The 17590-nt window shown below is 44.5% G+C and overlaps 1 protein-coding gene across 4 annotated transcripts in view; it reads right to left on the reverse strand.

The window, feature by feature from the left end:
- CD19 (CD19 molecule) overlaps window positions 1–17590 on the reverse strand; it is a 172685-nt gene that overhangs the window by 40257 nt on the left and 114838 nt on the right. For all 4 annotated transcript variants that reach the window (XM_033944279.1, XM_033944276.1, XM_033944278.1 and 1 more), the window contains one exon: window positions 11882–11944. In XM_033944279.1, coding sequence (XP_033800170.1) covers window positions 11882–11944 — 63 coding nt within the window. The remainder of the gene's footprint in view (window positions 1–11881; window positions 11945–17590) is intronic.

Here is a 17590-nt window from a genome sequence, read left to right on the forward strand (position 1 = left end):
GAGAGAGAGCAGTTGGAGAAAAAGATAAGATCAAGGCAGTAGCCATCCCAGTGAGTGGGGGTGGTAGAGCAAAGCTGGAGGTCAAATGAGGAAGTAAAGGCAAGAAACTTAGAAGCATACTTGTCAGTGGGATCATCAGGGTGAAAGTTAAAGTCCCCAAGAATGAGGGAGGGATGAATCAAGGAAGCCCAAAAGCCAGGAGTCAAATTCAGTGAGAAAAGAGGAAGGGGACTTGTTAGGAAGACAATAAATGACCACTATCTGCAGAGGTAAAGGAGTGAATAGGCGGATGGAGTAGACTTCAAATGAGGAAAGGCTGTGGGATAGAGGGAGAAGAGGTTGGAATCTGCAAGGAAAGAGAAGAAGCCCAACACCTCTGCTTCAACCAGTAGGATGAAGCGTATGGGAGAAGTGGTAGCCACCATGGGAGAGGGCAGCCGCTGCAGTGGAGTCCTCAGGGCAAATCCATGTTTCAATTAGAGCAGGCAGGTGGAGGAACTGGGAGATAAAGAGGTAATGAATGTAGGGCAGTTTGTTGGAGGCAGAATGAGCATTCCAAAGGGCACATGAGAAAAGGAGAGAGGATTGAAGGAGAACAATAGGTATAAGGTTAGGGCAGTTACACACGTGGGGAAGCAGCTGGCATGGAGGGCCAAGGTTTGGATTTACATCCTCAGCAGAGAGCAGAAGAAGGAGTAAGAGAGTGTGCCGAAGCAAAGGGGAATAATGACGGCAATGAGGAAGACATGTTAAGTAGTGCTGACTGGGTCATACACAGATTTTCAGCGGCACTTAACCAGATAGCTGAAAATCCAGGCAGACTGTTGAACCATTATCTGTAGTGCGGGGGTGGAGAAATCTAGTTATTGCCATTAAATATCGGTGATACCTGGGCACTCCCAGCAGTCACCTTGTACCCCTATGTTCTGTGCCAGTGCCCAGATTGGTGCCGGCATTGATTATCTGGACACAATTCAGCTAGTGGCTGTTACCCTCTTTATTGCGTTCTGCATGTTTGATATGGTCTTTACTAAGGGGTCTATATTGAGTTTAGTTTATTCAGTAATTTGATACACTGCCTTTCAATGATACAGCAAAATAATTTATATGTGTACAAGAAAATGAGAAACAATATGCAATCACCAAAATGCATATTGTCACCAACCGGCTCAGGACAATGGGCCCTGAGCGGCTGGGACACGGGAGTTGTGCTCTTGTGAGCCGCGGTGAGCTGCACAAGGAAAATAATAGCGGAAGAAAAATACTGCCACACCAGGTAAGGGTAGTTACTTAAATCAAGATCAGGGTTTATTCTTACACTGGTAGTAAACATAAACTTTGTCAGGATATTCCTGCGTTTAGCAAATAGTCCCAAAACAGTAAAAAGAAAAAAAAACACAAAACAGCAAACTGTCCAAAAGTGGAAATGTCCCAGTTCAAGTCTTTTTCAAAGATTCAGGCTATTGGCTTCAGCCCTTACTCATTTCTCAGCAATGAAAAACAAAATATTCAAAATACAAACAGTCTTTGAATTGACTATCACAGCACTAGTCAGAGCTACGGCTGTGACTTACCCAGCTGCTAGAATGCTGGGCAGATAGTGCACTTCACATGGTGATAAACTACCAAACAGGCCCACAATCCCACCACAAAAAAATACGTGAGACCAACCCCCACTACCTGGGCTGGTAACAGTCCTTTCTCATGTAAGAGAAACACACAAAAAAAAACTTTCACAAAACTCTTTCAAAACTTCTGGAGCTCTTGGTTTCTAAAGCTCCTACAAGGCATAACATAACTTTGGAAGTCCTTCATACAATAAGGTCACAGTACTCACTTTTATTCCCCGAGCGGCTTGCCTTCCATGAAGCAAACTTCCATTGGCAGAATCTCACTCACTGGAGCAGCAGATGAATCCGGGTCAATTTCCATGGCCTGAGGTTCTTCATTCTCCTTCAAAGAAGATTCTTCTCCGGCTTCCATCAGCTCCATAGATTCTAGTGGAGAACTGCCATCAGTATCTCCCAGCCCTGAGCTCTCCTGCTTGTCCTGTGCCTCTCCTCCTTTTAACTGACTTCCCAGGAGCTTTCCTCTCTGGTCAACTAGTTTGCAGCCCCGCCCCCAACCCTCAGGTGGGAAGTATTTCCTATCAGCAACCCTGGGCCTGAGAGGGGGATGGACGCTCTGCACTCGTGCTCTCTGACTCCCTCTAGAGAGCAAGGGAGAAATAGCATCAGGAGAATCAAAAAAAGGTTTATCTGTAACACTGGGGGAAGGGTTAGCCTTTAAACTGGGCTCTGCACTAGGGACACACCTAGCAGGCATAGGCTGCGTACCACATACCCTCCCCCTTAAATGACTGCTAGGGGTGGATTTAGACCTCTGCGGTTCTTTCTCACCAACCCGGGATAAGGTATCTGCATTATTATGAAGACGACCTGGTCTATGTATGGTCTTGTAACGAAAAATTTGCAGTGCCAAATACCATCTGGTGAGACGAGCGTTATTATTTCTCATTGAGTTGAGTCAACTTAGAGCCGCATGGTCAGTAACTAGGGTAAACTCCTTGCCTTCGAGATAGTGCTCTAAACTCTGCATAGCCCATTTGGCAGCCAGACATTCTAATTCCACCACTGCGTAATGTTTCTCATTATTATGTAGTTTCCTGCTCATATAGAGGACCGGATGTTCTAGCCCTTCCACTTCTTGACTCAAAACTGCTCCTAGTCCTGTCTGAGAAGCGTCCGTTTGTAAAACAAAGGGTCTTTGAAAATCTATGGAAGTAAGCACCGGTTCTGAGCATAAACAAGTCCTAAGGTCTTCCAGGACCTCTCTACCCTCAGTGTCCCATCACAATTTGTCAGGCCTATTTTTTTTAAGCATCTCCGTCGGAGAAGCGGCCCGAGTGGCGAAATGCGGAATGAATCGCCTGTAGTACCCTACCAACCCTAAAAATCCTCTCAGCTGTCTTTTGGACTCTGGAATAGGGTACTCTCTAATGCACTGAATTTTATCCACTAAGGGTCTTACCATCCCCCCTCCTACCAGGTACCCCAGATACTTGACTTCTTTCTTCCCCACACAGCATTTCTTCGGGTTAATGGTTAATCCTGCTTCTCTCAAAGCTTGTAAAACAGCTTTCACTTGTTCCACATGCTGCTGCTAGGTCTGGGAGTGTATGATGACGTCATCAAGATAGGCCGCAGCGTATTCTTGATGCCCCCTTAGAACCTGGTCCATTAGGCGCTGGCATTACGCAGCTGCTTCATGTAATGCAAAGGGCATTTTGGTAAATTGAAACAGCCCCAAAGGGGAACTAAAAGCAGTCTTAGGTCTGGCCGTGGCCGTGGCCGTCAAGGGGATCTGCCAATATCCTTTGGTAAGATCAAGAGTGGTAAGAAACTGTGCTTGGCCCAACTTATCCAGAAGTTCCTCCACCCTGGGCATGGGGAAAGTGTCAAATTGAGATATTGCATTAAGTTGGCGGAAATCAATGCAAAATCTAGGTGAGCCATCAGCCTTGGGCACAATGACAATGGGACTTGCCCATGGGCTCCGAGGTGGCTCAATGACCCCCAGGGCTAACATTTCTTCTACCAATTCCTGGACCAAACCCTTCTTCTCCTTGGACAACCGATAGGGTTTGACCCGCACCACCTTCCCTGGGAGCATCTGGATATCATGGCTCACCAGGGAGGTACTGCCAGGTATGGGTGAAAAAACGTCCTTAAAGTCTTCCACTAAGGCTTCTACCTCTTTTTTCTGTGTAGGGGTAAGTTCCTCGCCCATATTAACCTGTTCAGCCAATTTAAATTCTTTTATCTGGGGCCCAAATTCATCCTCCTCACAGCTTTGAGCGATGAGGGCCAATGTCTGGCGCTCCCTCCAGGGCTTGAGTTGATTAATATGGTAAATCTGTTCTTTACCCTTACTATCTCGCACTTTATAATCCACCTCATTAACTTGCTGTATGATCGTAACCGGACCCTTCCATTGAGCAAGAAATTTATGAGGGTCGGTAGGGACAAGAACAAGTGCTTGCTCTCCCACCTGTAATTGCCTCTCTTTAGTTTTCCTATCATAATAGGTTTTTTGTTTAATTTGGCTTTTCCCAATTTGAGCTCTACCTTTCTCCACTAACTGGCTCAACTTCTTTTTGAGATCCCCCAGATAGGTTATTATATTCGTCCTACACTCTGGTGGGGGATCCCATTTATCTTTAAGGATATCCAGCAGTCCCCTCCGTTTCCGGCCAAATAGCATCTCATATGGGCTGATTCCTAAGGAGACCTGGACTTTCTCTCGGTTAGCATATAGCACCCAAGGTATCATTAGGTCCCAATCTGTAAGCTCCTGCCCTGCTACCTTCTTAAGCATCAGCTTGAGCGACTGGTTAAACCTTTCCACTAACCCATTCCCTTGGGGGTGATAGGCAGCAGTCCTTATATGCCGGATGTTGAACCTCAGCCAAAATGCCTCCATCTCCTGCGAAACAAAATTACTACCCTGGTCAGTGAGAACTTCCTTTGGAAACCCCACCGAGCAGAACAACCCTATTAATTCCTTTGTAATGTTGTGGGAGGAGGTTCTCCTTAATGGAAAGGCCCAGGGGAATCTAGTAGCTACATCTACAATCACCAGAATGTACTGATGACCACGGGGTGTTCTTTGAAGGGGCCCTACAATGTCCATGGCCCACCTACTTAAAGGTTCTTCCACCCACAGGATGGGAATCAACGGAGCCCGGGAAGGTTTTTGTATGGCCAATTTTTGGCAGGTGGGACAAGAGGCACAATATTCCACAAGCTCTTGTCGTAATCCCGGCCAAAAAAAACCTCTGTAGGATCTGAGTTTCAGTAGCCTCCACCCCCTTATGTCCAGCTAAAGGGTGATCGTGAGCCATCTGAAAAATCATAGTCCTAAATCCTTGAGGAACCATCAATTGCTCTACCTTCTTGTCCTGACCACCAGCCCCACTAACCCGGTACAACAAGCCACGTATAACTTTCATGTTAAATGTCCCCCTGTGGGTCACCCCCACCTGTTGCCACGCTGCTCTCAAGGTAGGGTCCGCCTTCTGCTCCGCCTGAAACGAAGGAAAAGTCTGCAATACCTGCCCTGGGAGTGAAGGAACCTTCTGCTGTTGTGAAGTGCGGGACAGTGCCTGCCTCCGTTGCCATTTTTGACGCTTCACTTGGACCCTGGAGAGACAGGCCTTTTTCCTACCCTCCTGAAATAATTCCCCCTGAAATGGGTATTCCCCAGTGTCTCTTCTGAAGGTTCCTGCTTAAGCCTCTGGGCTCGGGTACTAACTAGGGCCTGTTCAGCGTCCCAGACCTCTGATCACCCTTCCCAATCACAGCCTAAAATCATGTCAAAAGGAGCTCCCGGGACGATGGCTATTAACAATTCATCCTCCCGAGCTTTATACTGAACCTTCAACCGGTATGTGACATAATCATGAATGTCCCCGTGATTACACTGAATCGCTACCTTCGGGCCTTCTGGACACACCTCCTTCCTCCCCGCCTTAATAGTAGTCCAGACTTGGCCTTTTATCATTGACTGAGAGGCGCCTCTATCCAAGAAGGCCATCATAGAGTGACCCCCTACTTGTACTGGCACCTGATATCCCCCAGGGGGATTATTCGAAGAGGATTCTTCCCCCACCAAGTTCATTTTTCCCTCACATCTACTCTGTACATGACCAGTTTTCCCTCACCTAAAACAGGTTATATTCTTCTTGCTGGGCATTCCAGTGTCCTGCGCATTTTCTCACAGGCTTCTGGTAATTTTCCTGAGCCTTACTATGGGCACCTGCTGAAGTCAATGGTCCCCTCCTTACAAAGGTACCCCCATGTGTGCCTCCTTCAGACCCAAGGGAAGTGGAGGAATCTATGTAAGCCTCCTCTAACTCAATGACTTGGCCTAGTGGAAGACTCCCCTGTCTTTGAATCCAGGCTCTGAGGTTTTTTGGTAGAGCTTCTAAAAATTGCTCTTGTAATACCTCAGCAAGCATAGCCTGAGGATCCGTCAGGCAGGGTTGTAGCCACCGCTCAGCCAACTTCCTCAATCTATGTAGGAGTGCTTTAGGCCTTTCCTTGTCCTTCAGTTGGACACTCCTAAATTCCTGCCTATAATGTTCCCGGGTATACCCTAAATAATCTAGGATGTGGTTCTTTATGGCACGGTAATTGCTGGCTAGCTCAGGGCTGAGAGTCTGATAAGCAGCCAACGCTGTTCCAGCAAGGCACGGTATCAGCCTTGTGGCCCACTGCTGTTCTGGCCAGCCTGTGGCCACCGCCATCCTCTCAAACGCTAATAGGAAGTCGTCAGGTGCATCTGTAGGCCCCATTTTACACAACTGCATGTTGGAAAAAGAGTTCACTCCTACCGGGTCTCCTGTTCCCTCTGGCAACACAGCACTCTGACCACTAGCAGTTGTGCCTTGAAGCAACTGTGCAAATGTCCTGCTCTGTTCTCCCATGGCGTGTATCAACTCCTCATGCCGCCGACCGGTCTCCACTTGGCTCGCTCGCCAGAGATCCTGGTTGGCCTGCAAGACGACCTTCAAGTCTTCAGTCTGTTTCTGACGTTCGGAAGCCAAGAGGGTGAATAGCTGCTGCAGATCCATGCTGCCCCTGAAAAGTAAGCACAGAAACAGAACCCAAGTGCGGAACCTTTTTTTTTTTGTTTTGTTCCCACACCCCAGAGCGCTAGCCCCCAGCTCCCGCCTCCCAGCAAGGCTATTAATCCCAGTATCCTCCACCAGCTGTCCCCAGGGTACCCTTACCGGACAGACTGATGAGTCTGAGCCTTTGGGATTAATAACTTGGGACGGCGTTCTAGAACACTGCTGGGCTCCCTCCGGTTCTGCTTCCGGTTCTGCTTCCCCAGCTTCTGGCAAACACGGACCCCGACACAGCTTCTTCCCAGGTCTTTACTCCTGTTGCACCACTCTCAGTTCCGGTTTCACGAATTTTCATTCAGCAAAAATCACAACAAGCAAAAATTAAATTACTAGTCCAACTCTGCATTCACAGTTCCAAACCCTGGTTAAGTTTTTTCTTCCATACAGTCTCCAACACAAAGGCAGTAAAATAAAAATCCCACTCCTGATACCAAATATGTCACCAACCGGCTCAGGACAATGGGCCCTGAGCGGCTGGCACACGGGAGTTGTGCTCTTGTGAGCCGCGGTGAGCTGCACAAGGAAAATAATAGCGGAAGAAAAATACTTCCACACCAGGTAAGGGTAGTTACTTAAATCAAGATCAGGGTTTATTCTTACACTGGTAGTAAACATAAACCTTGTCAGGATATTCCTGCGTTTAGCAAATAGTCCCAAAACAGTAAAAAGAAAAAAAAACACAAAACAGCAAACTGTCCAAAAGTGGAAATGTCCCAGTTCAAGTCTTTTTCAAAGTAGGTCCTGCCTCATAGTGTCTGGCACGGTTGCGCTGTCGTGCTCGGTTGCACTGCCCACAATGTTGCATAGTTTAGCGTCATCCGCAAACAACAAAATTTTACCTCAAAGTCCCTGAGGTAGATCCCTTACAAAGATATTAAATAGTATTGGACCCAAAACCGAGCCCTGTGGCACTCCACTGGTCACTTCCGACATTTCCAAGGGAGTACCATTTACTACCACCCTCTGAAGTTTGCCACTAAGCCAGTCTTTAACCCATCGTATTCATCTTGTTTAATAATCTACGGTGTGGGACACTATCAAAAGCCTTACTGAAGTCTAAATTCATGATATCCAGGGATTGTCCCCAATCTAGTTGTTTCGTCACCCAATCAAAGAAGCTTATCATATTGGTTTGTCAAGACCTTCCCTTTGTAAATCCATGCTGGTGGGGATCCTTCAGTCTTTCATCATCCAGAAACGCATCCAATCTGTTTTTAATCAACGTTTCCATAAGTTTACACACTATTGATGTGAGACTCACCGGTCTGTAATTTTCAGCCTCCAACCTGCTTCCATTTTTGTGAAGCGGATTGACGTTAGCAGTTTTCCAGTCCAAGGGGACTTTTCCCTTGCTTAGGGAAAGATTGAAAAGTGCGGCTAACGGTTTCGCCAGGACATCTCTTAATTCCTGAAGTACTCTGGGGTGTAGATTATCCGGCCCCATGGCTTTGTTCACTTTTAGCTTTGATAGTTCGTGATAGATGTTGCTCTCGGTGAATTCAAAATCTCGGAACGGGTCCTCCGAGCACCCCCTTGACTGTAGCTATGGTTCAAATCCTGGCACCTCACGGGTAAAGAATGAGCAGAAGTAGCTGTTGAGTAGTTCGGTTTTATCTGAGTCTGAGTCTACAAGGTTACCGTCAGGTTTCCTTAGGCGCACAATCCCGTCTGGGTTCTTTCTTCTGTCGTTAACATATCTGAAAAAGGATTTATCCCTTTTTTTAACCTGCCGGGCTATATTTTCTTCCATCTGGAGTTTGGCATCCCTGACTGCTGTTTTAACAGTTCTGGATTTTACCAGATAGATTTCTTTAGCTTCCGGCCGTTGTGATTGTTTGTAGGATAAAAATGCTTTTTTCTTTTGCTTTACTAGTTCAGAGATCTCTGTGGAGAACCATTGGGGTCTATTATTTCTCCGTCGTTTACTCATGGTTTTTATGTAGAGTTTGGTTGCTTCTTGCAGGGTGGATTTCAGGGTTGACCATAGTACCTCCACACTGTCCGTCATGCCCTGATTTTGCAGTGTCTCATAGACAAAATCTCCCATGCTCTGGAAGTTAGTTTCCTTAAAATTTAGAACCTTTGTCGACGTATTTGACCTAGTAACTCCCTTCCTGAGGTGAAACCACACCATGTTGTGGTCACTGGAGGCCAAATCATCTGCTACTGAAACTTCTGTGACACTGTCACCATTAGTGAGTATTAGGTCCAGAATCGCCTGATCCATGGTGGGTTCCAATACCATCTGTTTGAGGCTTGCTCCCCGCATGGAGGCCAGTAGCCTCTTACTTCCGCTGGTCATAGCGGAAAGTTTGTCCAGTCTACATCAGGCATATTGAAGTCCCCCAACAGCACTGTGTCTCCACGCAGAGTGATGGTTTCGATATCTGCAATTAATTCTTTGTCTATGTTGTCCGGTTGCTCTGGGGGTCTGTAAACAACACCAAGATATAGGCATTTGTCATTGCCTCTGGCAAGATTCACCCAGAGGGATTCTCCCGTATACTTGACATCTGTAGTAACTTTGATATCCTCTCTAATGTATAGTGCTACTCCTCCTCCTGTTTTGCCTACTCTGTCCCGATGGAGCAAGTTATATCCTGGTATAGCCATATCCCATCCATGGGACTCTGAGAACCAGGTTTCTGTTATCACCACCACATCTAGGTCAGCATTTCTAATTTCTGTTTCCAGCTCTAGAATTTTATTGCCCAAACTACGTGCATTAACATAAATGGCCTTCCAATCTTTATGCTTGTCCGGAGATTTTCCCATTCAAGTTAGTTTGTCTCCCTTAGTATTGTTTTTGACGCAAATACTTACCTCAGAATTGTATTTGACGCAATTACTTACCTCAGACTCAAAGATGGAGTTATTTACCCTATTAGGATGAGAGTGGGTCCCCTCCCCCAGTTCATCTAGTTTAAAGCCTTCCGGAGTAGGCGATCCAGACGTTGTCCAAAGACGTTCTTCCCTCTTCTGGTCAGGTGTAGCCCGTCTGATCCCTGTAGTCCTTGAAATGCCTCTCTGTGATCCAGGAAGCCGAAGTTCATCTCTTTGCACCATCTGCATAGCCACTCGTTAGTCCTCTGGATATGTTCTTCCCTAGCACTCCCCTTGTCTCTCACTGGAAGGATGGAGGAGAAGACCACCTGTGCTTCCATCTGCTTTAGCTTCTTACCCAGGGCACTGAAGTCTTCAGGTATCTTCTCTGGGGTTTTCCTGGCGGTGTCGTTCATCCCAACGTGGATAAGAAGCATCGGTTAGTAGTCTTGAGGCTTGATTAGTCTTCCTAAGCAGATGGCTCCTGACAGTTCCCTTACAAAAATGCTGATACAAAGAGTTGTGTTTTTAGTCATTCCTTAAACTTCGCCCTATCAGTACACAGCCACAGTTGACCCAGCAAAGTATTCCATATTGTGACATCTAGTCTCAGTATATTGCACTTTAGCCATTGTGTCAAGTAGCATAACATTTTCAGATCTCAAAGATCTACCAGGGCAATAAAACACCAAAAATTATTTAAAATACTGTGGTATTGAGTGGTAAAGAGTCTGGTGAACAATAGAGATAATTTTTATATTGGACCCTACACATCACCTGTAACCAATACAAACTTTGAAGCACAGGTGTTATATGTTCATTTCTTGCATCACCCATAACCAACCGTGCTGACGTGTTTTGGACCAACTGCAATGCCCGAAACCTCATTTAAGATATACTGAGGTAAAGGGTATTGCAGTAATCCAACCATGACATAACCATTCCTTGTACCACAGTACCAATCAAAAGGAGTAAGCATTGGTATAAGGCGATGCAACAAATATAGTTGTCTAAAACAAACCTGAATGGTTTTATCGATTTGACATTTCATGGTTAAACCAGAGTCTAGTCTAACTCCCAATACAGTAATCTCCTTTTTCACTCCCAATACATTCATAAAGTCTGGCCACAACTTCTTCCCACTTCGTCCCACAAACATCACTTCTGTTTTTCCCACATTCAAACTTAGACCATAAGCATCCATCCAATCCACATTTTTCATACAGAGATAAATAATTATTCAAATCAGATCCCCATCTGCTAACTGGAAAGAAAAACAAAATATGATCTGCATATTGTCTATAAAATACATTAAATGAGTCAAAAACTACTCCCAGAAACACCATGTAGATGCTGAACAATAGTGCTGACAGGGCCGATTCCTGAGGACCCCTCTTCTCACAGGGGCCTCCTTGGATATCTCAGACCCACTACATAGCTGGAATGATGAGAACCACTGTAGTATATTGCCTCCCATTCCTAATTTTTCCAATTTCATCAACAACTGTAAATTAATAGAATCAAATGTTCCAGACACATCTAAAGAAATCATACAATAAGTCACATTTTGATCCATACCTAGCCTCAAAACATTCTATACAGAGACCAACAGTAGCTCTACACTGTGTGCCTTTCTGAATCCAAATTGATATTGATTCAAACAATCCACCTGTTCAATAAACAGTGTCAATACAATTTTTTTCCTATAACAGGAATAGTAAAAACAGGGCGAGAATGAATCAATTGCTTAGGGCCTGCTCCCTCGTTCTTCAAAATAGGCCTGTTTACACCTATCTGGGAATAAACCCTCTCTCAATGACATTCACTAATGCAGTTAACATTGGAGCAACTTTATTCGCCAACTGCAGAATAATCCCCGAAGAACATGGATCAATCAGAGAACGAATGGGCATACATCCAAATTATGTAGGAATCATTATTCAGCTGGTAGCAGTGAGTGTTTTACTGAATGCAGCCGGTTTATGTGAAGCTGGCTAATGCATAACTGGTTAAGTCAATATTCAGAACTTAAGTGGCTATTGTTTAGCACATAAAGATAGGACTGTGATTTCTGCTGAATACCAGTACTTAACCAGCCAACAGCCGAATCTGTCCCCGGAATGTCCCCAAAATAGTCGGTTTTCACTTAGGCATTAATTGCTCATTTTCAGCTGCAATAACTGGTTAAGTGCTGCTGAAAATTAGCAGATAGCCCAAACAAATGATTTAAACAAGTAGTATTTTGAATGTACTGGTGGATTCACTCCCAATACATTCATAAAGTCTGGCTTTAGCTTATCAGCTCCTGTTCTCTCTCTTTACTCTCTGTTTCTCCTTCTTCTCTCCCTGCATCTTTCTTTTTCTTACCTGTTGAAACATTGTCTGTCACCTCTTTGATTTCCTCTTGGGTGTTTTCATAACAATCGCCATCTGGGTGCACAGAAAATGCAAGACTGATTTATAAGGCAGGATATGATTCATTTCCAGCCAGCCACTTTTAAAAATAGAAACTGATACCACCACAAAAAAAGGCTGCTTCAACACTATTCACAGAAAAACGCTTTACTTAACACTCTTCACATACTTTTCTACAATCCACAACTGCCTCTACATTGTTTTAAAGAAAATCAGATCTTTTGCAATATTGGTATTTATTTAAAATTTCTGGCCCTGACCTTTACCACAATCAAAGGGGAACTAATCTACACAGAGATGCCAAGTTACCCAGTTCCAGGCTGAAGACATTTTGCCTGTTCTGGTTTTGAACTTACATTCCAAAACATATGGGATTTGTAGTGCTTGATCCTGCCCTTTGAAATCAGTGCTGGAAGTCCTATAATGCACCATGATGAGGTGGTCAGAAATCTAGGACTCTCCAAATCTCCAGCCTGGAATTAGGTAATTTAGTATGAATGGATACAAAAGCTTGCACAACTCTGCAGAGATGAACTCTGGCCTGACTGATAAAGAAGTGCTTCTACATAGTTATGTAAAAAAAAAACCCAAACCTTCTGTTTTGCTTGACAGACCCTTGTGGGTAGAAATGGAAGTTCATTGTGAATTACTACTGTAACTACAGGAAGGTTGATCATTGCCAGTGGTTTTTGATACAAGCAGTAGATTAAAGAATGAGTTCTTTAAACAATTCAGATATGTTTTTCAATTAGGCCTGGATTTTGGTCTACCCTACTCAGAATGTTGCTATCTAGAAAAAGAGTGGCCACCAGGTCAGACATGCAAGCTGATCTCATCTAAATTGCAAGATTTATGTTTCTGATTTTCTTTTCTTGTATAAAGAGGACATACTCAGGCACACAAGTACGTGACAGCATAGGATGCTGGAACAGAACAGCTGTCCCAGAACTCAGAGTTAGGGTAAATTTCTGGGCATGTACATGCTTTCCTGTGCCCCTTTTAGGGGTTTTTTTCCCCTCCTTTACTGAACTAACACAAACTCAAAGATCTCCTGTGAATATTTTTTTTCTCTTAAACCTTCCTACATTTTTTTCATCATCTTCATTTGTTCATTATTATTGTTTTAAAATCCTTCATGTCTGTGGAAAGCAAGTTTTAGGCCTTGCTTAGAAAGTATATAAAAAATAAATTCAGAACTTCAATGTCCATGCTAGGTGTCTCTGGGCTCAGAGCATAACCAGGTTGATTCAGAGCACTCCAGTGGGACCTCTCCTGTGGAAGTTGTCTCAACTCCCATGTGCAATGACTTTAAAAATCCAGATATGAAGGGACGGTGCCATCTGTCCTCTGGTTCAGCAGAAGTTTCAGCAGTGACTTCTCATCCTAAAATGAAGATGTCTATCTAAGCACAAGGTATTTCCTAAGCCATATTCTAAAGTGATAGAGAAGTGCCATCATCTCAGCACAGATGGCTTTGTTCAGGGCCACTATGTATAAACACAAACAGGTACCCATCCCTTCTGCGCCATCTGCACCAAGTAATAAGCACCAACAATCACACAGACCAAGGACCAATCTCTGTAGAACACCACTGGTAATGCCCACATCCACAGAATGAACTCCAGTTATAACTACCCTTTGTCACTTCCCATTCCACCAGTTCCTAACCAGTTGTGTCACTTTAGGGTCCCTAGCAAAGGTGCTCATTTAGGTTACTTATGAGGAACTAGTGCTCTCTAGCTCCAGCTCTTGTCTTGCCTATCATGGTACAGGGTTCTGGTTTATCTGCTCCTGTACAACAGACTTTGAACTTTGGAGATGAGGATGTGAAGCCGCTGGCACTGACTCCTGTGTCATTCATGGTTCCAGATGAAGCTTAAACCAAAACAAAAACTGCAAACCATGTACAAGATGCAGGCACTGTTTATTTGCCATTTGCCAACTCCATCTCGGAAACAATTCCAAAAGCATCAGAAGCCATAAACTTGATGGAACATTGGATGACAGACTTCAAACTCAAGCTCAATACTGAGAAGACAAAATTCTTTGTCGCTTCACCGCGCCCTCTTGACACTAAAACCCCACTAGACATCAACAAACATAACTACCCCATATAGCCCACCATTAAAATACTGGGTGTAACTCTGGACCAATGCCTCACCATGAAAGATCAGGTGGACTCCCTAATCAAAAAGAGTTTTTTCACCCTCTGGAAACTTAAATCCATTAAAGCATACTTTGTTAACTCTGCCTTCAGAATCTTGGTACAATCCCTCGTATTAAGTCAACTCGACTACTGTAACATCGCCTACTTAGCAATCCCCCAAAAGAATATGCGACGATTACAACTAATGCAAAACACTGCGGTCAGACTAATCTTCGGTCTAAAGAAGTTCGATCACGTGACACCATACTTCAAACAGCTACACTGGCTGCCGATGGAAGCTCGTATAAAGTTTAAGTTCGCCTGCCTCTGTTTTAAAGTTTTCTATGGTCTAACCCCTAAATACATCACTGACCTATTCTCCTTCTCAGCCAACAAACACAAGAGAAGTTCCCACTCGCACTTCGTTTCTCCCCCGGTTAGAGGATGCAAACTAAAAAAACACCATGAGCATCTTCTCTCACATCAGGCTGCCCTATGGGGTAAAGACCTAGAACAACTCCTATTGCCCACCACTTATGAGGTATTCAGGAAACGCCTCAAAACTCACCTATTCCTGAAATACCTAGACAGCTGACCCACTTCCCTCCTTCCCCTCTCTTGCCCTTTCTCCCCATTGTTCCCACATCCCTTAAGTTAACTCAACTTGTACGTCAACTCAACTTGTACCCCACTAATCTTCTGTAAACCGCATAGAACTTAACGGTATTGCGGTATATAAACTGTTATTATTATTATTATTATTATTTATTACAATATTAATGCAGTATGGTAAATATACCATCTTATTACCAACCAAGGGACCCAACACGGTTCATTTTTCAGACAACACCTTCCTCAGGGGTCCGTGGTGGATAAGGTATGTAACAGACAAGTGCCGTTCCGACTCTTCCATGTTCACTGAGATGTTTCAGTTCCTCCATATCATCACCCTTGAAAATCATTTCAGAAAAGACTGAAGCAAAGAATTAATTTAGTCTCTCCACTATGGCCTTATCCTTCCTATTGCTCCTTGGTAATCCAATGGCCCTACAGATTCCCTCACATGCTTTCTCCTTCTGCTATACCTGGATAAGTTCTTACTAAGAGTTTTTGCCTCTAAAGCAAGTTTCTCTTCATATTCTCTTTTAGCTTTCTTTATCAATGCTTTGCATCTAACTTGAATGTGCTTATGCTGCTTCTTGTTTTCTTCATTTGGATCCTTTTCCATTTTTTGAAAGACGATCTTTTGGCTCTAATAGCTTCTTTCACCTTTTTTACTATACTGGATGCCATTTGCTCTTCTCAGCCTATTGCATTCTTATAGAGAAAGCTCTAGCTTCCTAGTACTCAATTGTTTTCAGTTTCATAAAGGGGTTTCTTCATGTCAAACCACCAATACAGAAGTCTCCTGTTCAATAGAACCCTAATGTCATTCTTATGTAGCCATAAAGAAATACATGCACTATATTTGTGGGCAAATGTTTCCAATGACTCTTAATGTCCTGCTATTATTAGGCTACGGGTTTTCTGCAGCACTAGCTGTTGCAGCGCTATTAATTAAAGCTGCCTAGAGTTGTCTGTGGGGTTAAGATTTGAGCTATCTGCAGCTGTGAAGATAGGAAGTTCAAAGGAAGTTTATACAGTGTGCAGACCTGCTGACACCAGAAAAACTGTCAGGAACCCATGTTAAGGGGGTTTTGGTAGTCTCTGACAGCAGAGCATAATAAAAGTTGAAGCAGCCCTTGAATTTTTGAGGGGGATGGAATAGTGCAGTAGCTACACCCCCAGAGAGGATTTAAGATCTATTTTTGGCGTCAAAAGGGTCTTTGGATTTTTCTCCTTCCATTTCACCATTCATTCTAAGGACTGGAGATATTGTATATAAGTTTGAATTATTTGAGATTTGAAAACATTCAAGCAGAGTACCTCTTTCACCAACAAGAAGGAGTAAATATTTATTTGTTTGGGACCAGGGCCAGGACCAGCTTCCAAGCTGGGGGCCAGTTGCAAGCACGCACTTCTCCAAGAACTCAGACCACACCAGGTATTGAACATTTAAACTCAACTTTTTGTGTACCTCGTCAACCAGCATCCACGTATGGTTGAGGCAGCCACTTAGAACCCCGGGGTTACACTTACATCACTCATGAAACTAGTGGCGTAGCGAGGGTAAGAGGCGCCTGAGGTGGTAGTGCCCCTCCCCCACCCCATCCCCATCCACTCCTTCGCCCCCCTCCAGCCACACGTGCGCCCCTTCCCTTATACCTCTTTAACATTCCCGGTACGAGCAACAATCCCAATGTGCCTGCGCTGGCTCTTCCTCTGGCGTCACTTCTTAGGTCCAGGACCAGGAAGTGACATCAGAGAAAGAGCCAACACTTGGTTCAAACAGCAGGTTGGGGTTGCTGCTCGCACCGGGAACATTAAAGAGATATGGGGGAAGGGAAGGAGTGCGCACTGACTAAGGTTGGGGTTGCTGCTCGCACCGGGAACATTAAAGAGATATGGGGGAAGGGAAAGGGTGCGCACTGACTGAGGTTGGGGTTGCTGCTCACAACGGGAACATTAGAGCGATATGGGGGAAGGGAAGGGGTGCACACTGACTTAGGTTGGGGTTGCTGCTCACACAGGGAACATTAAAGAGATATGGGGGAAGGGAAGGGGTGCGCACTAACTAAGGTTGGGGTTGCTGCTCACACCGGGAACATTAAAGAGATATGGGGGAAGGGGTGCGCACTCACTAAGGTGAATTTTCCCCCTCATTCTATAAAAGGGTGCCTAAATTTAAGCTCCATTGCCCGAATTCTATATATGGTGCCCAAATTTGGGCACACTTAAGAGATGTGCATGCAATTTAATTGGTTAATGTGCTGTTTACCATCAATAACAACCAATTGACATTAATTAGCAAAAACTAGGATTTGTGCTTGCATTTGACAACATTGGGTGGTTAAATCCCATAGCATGCAACTCAGAAGGAGGCATTGCCATGGGAGGGGCAGGTCAGGGGCGTTCCAAAAAGTTATGCACAGTGTTATAGAATATTGGGTTTCTACTACTACTACTACTACTTATCATGTCTGTAACACTACCAGGTGTACACAGCACTGAAAACCAAAACATGGAAGAGGCAGTCCCTTCTTGAATGAGCTTACAATCTAGTTGAGAGAGAAACTGGACAAAAAGGTGCATCTATGCACAGTGCTTGGGTGGGTGAATTGCAGAGGGAATGATAATACAGTTATGGGTGCTTAGCAGGTGGGTTTGAATCTGGAAAATTCCTAAATAGTCACTGGGATTTACACCAGGTTTCAGCAGGTATAAGTCTGGTGCCTAGACAGTGGCGTGCGGTCAGTAAATCCCTACCTCTACAGCCTCACTTTTTTTTTTGGCTTACTTTTTGCTTGATGCAATTTGATTGGTTGAGCAGGCAGCTCAGAACCTAACATCGGAGCTAGAGCTAATTAGAGTCAGACTGGTGCTAATGTTAAGCTACGCAGAATGATTAGAGGGTA

This window comes from Geotrypetes seraphini, chromosome 5 (genome assembly GCF_902459505.1).
Source record: "Geotrypetes seraphini chromosome 5, aGeoSer1.1, whole genome shotgun sequence".
Lineage (NCBI taxonomy): Eukaryota > Metazoa > Chordata > Amphibia > Gymnophiona > Dermophiidae > Geotrypetes > Geotrypetes seraphini.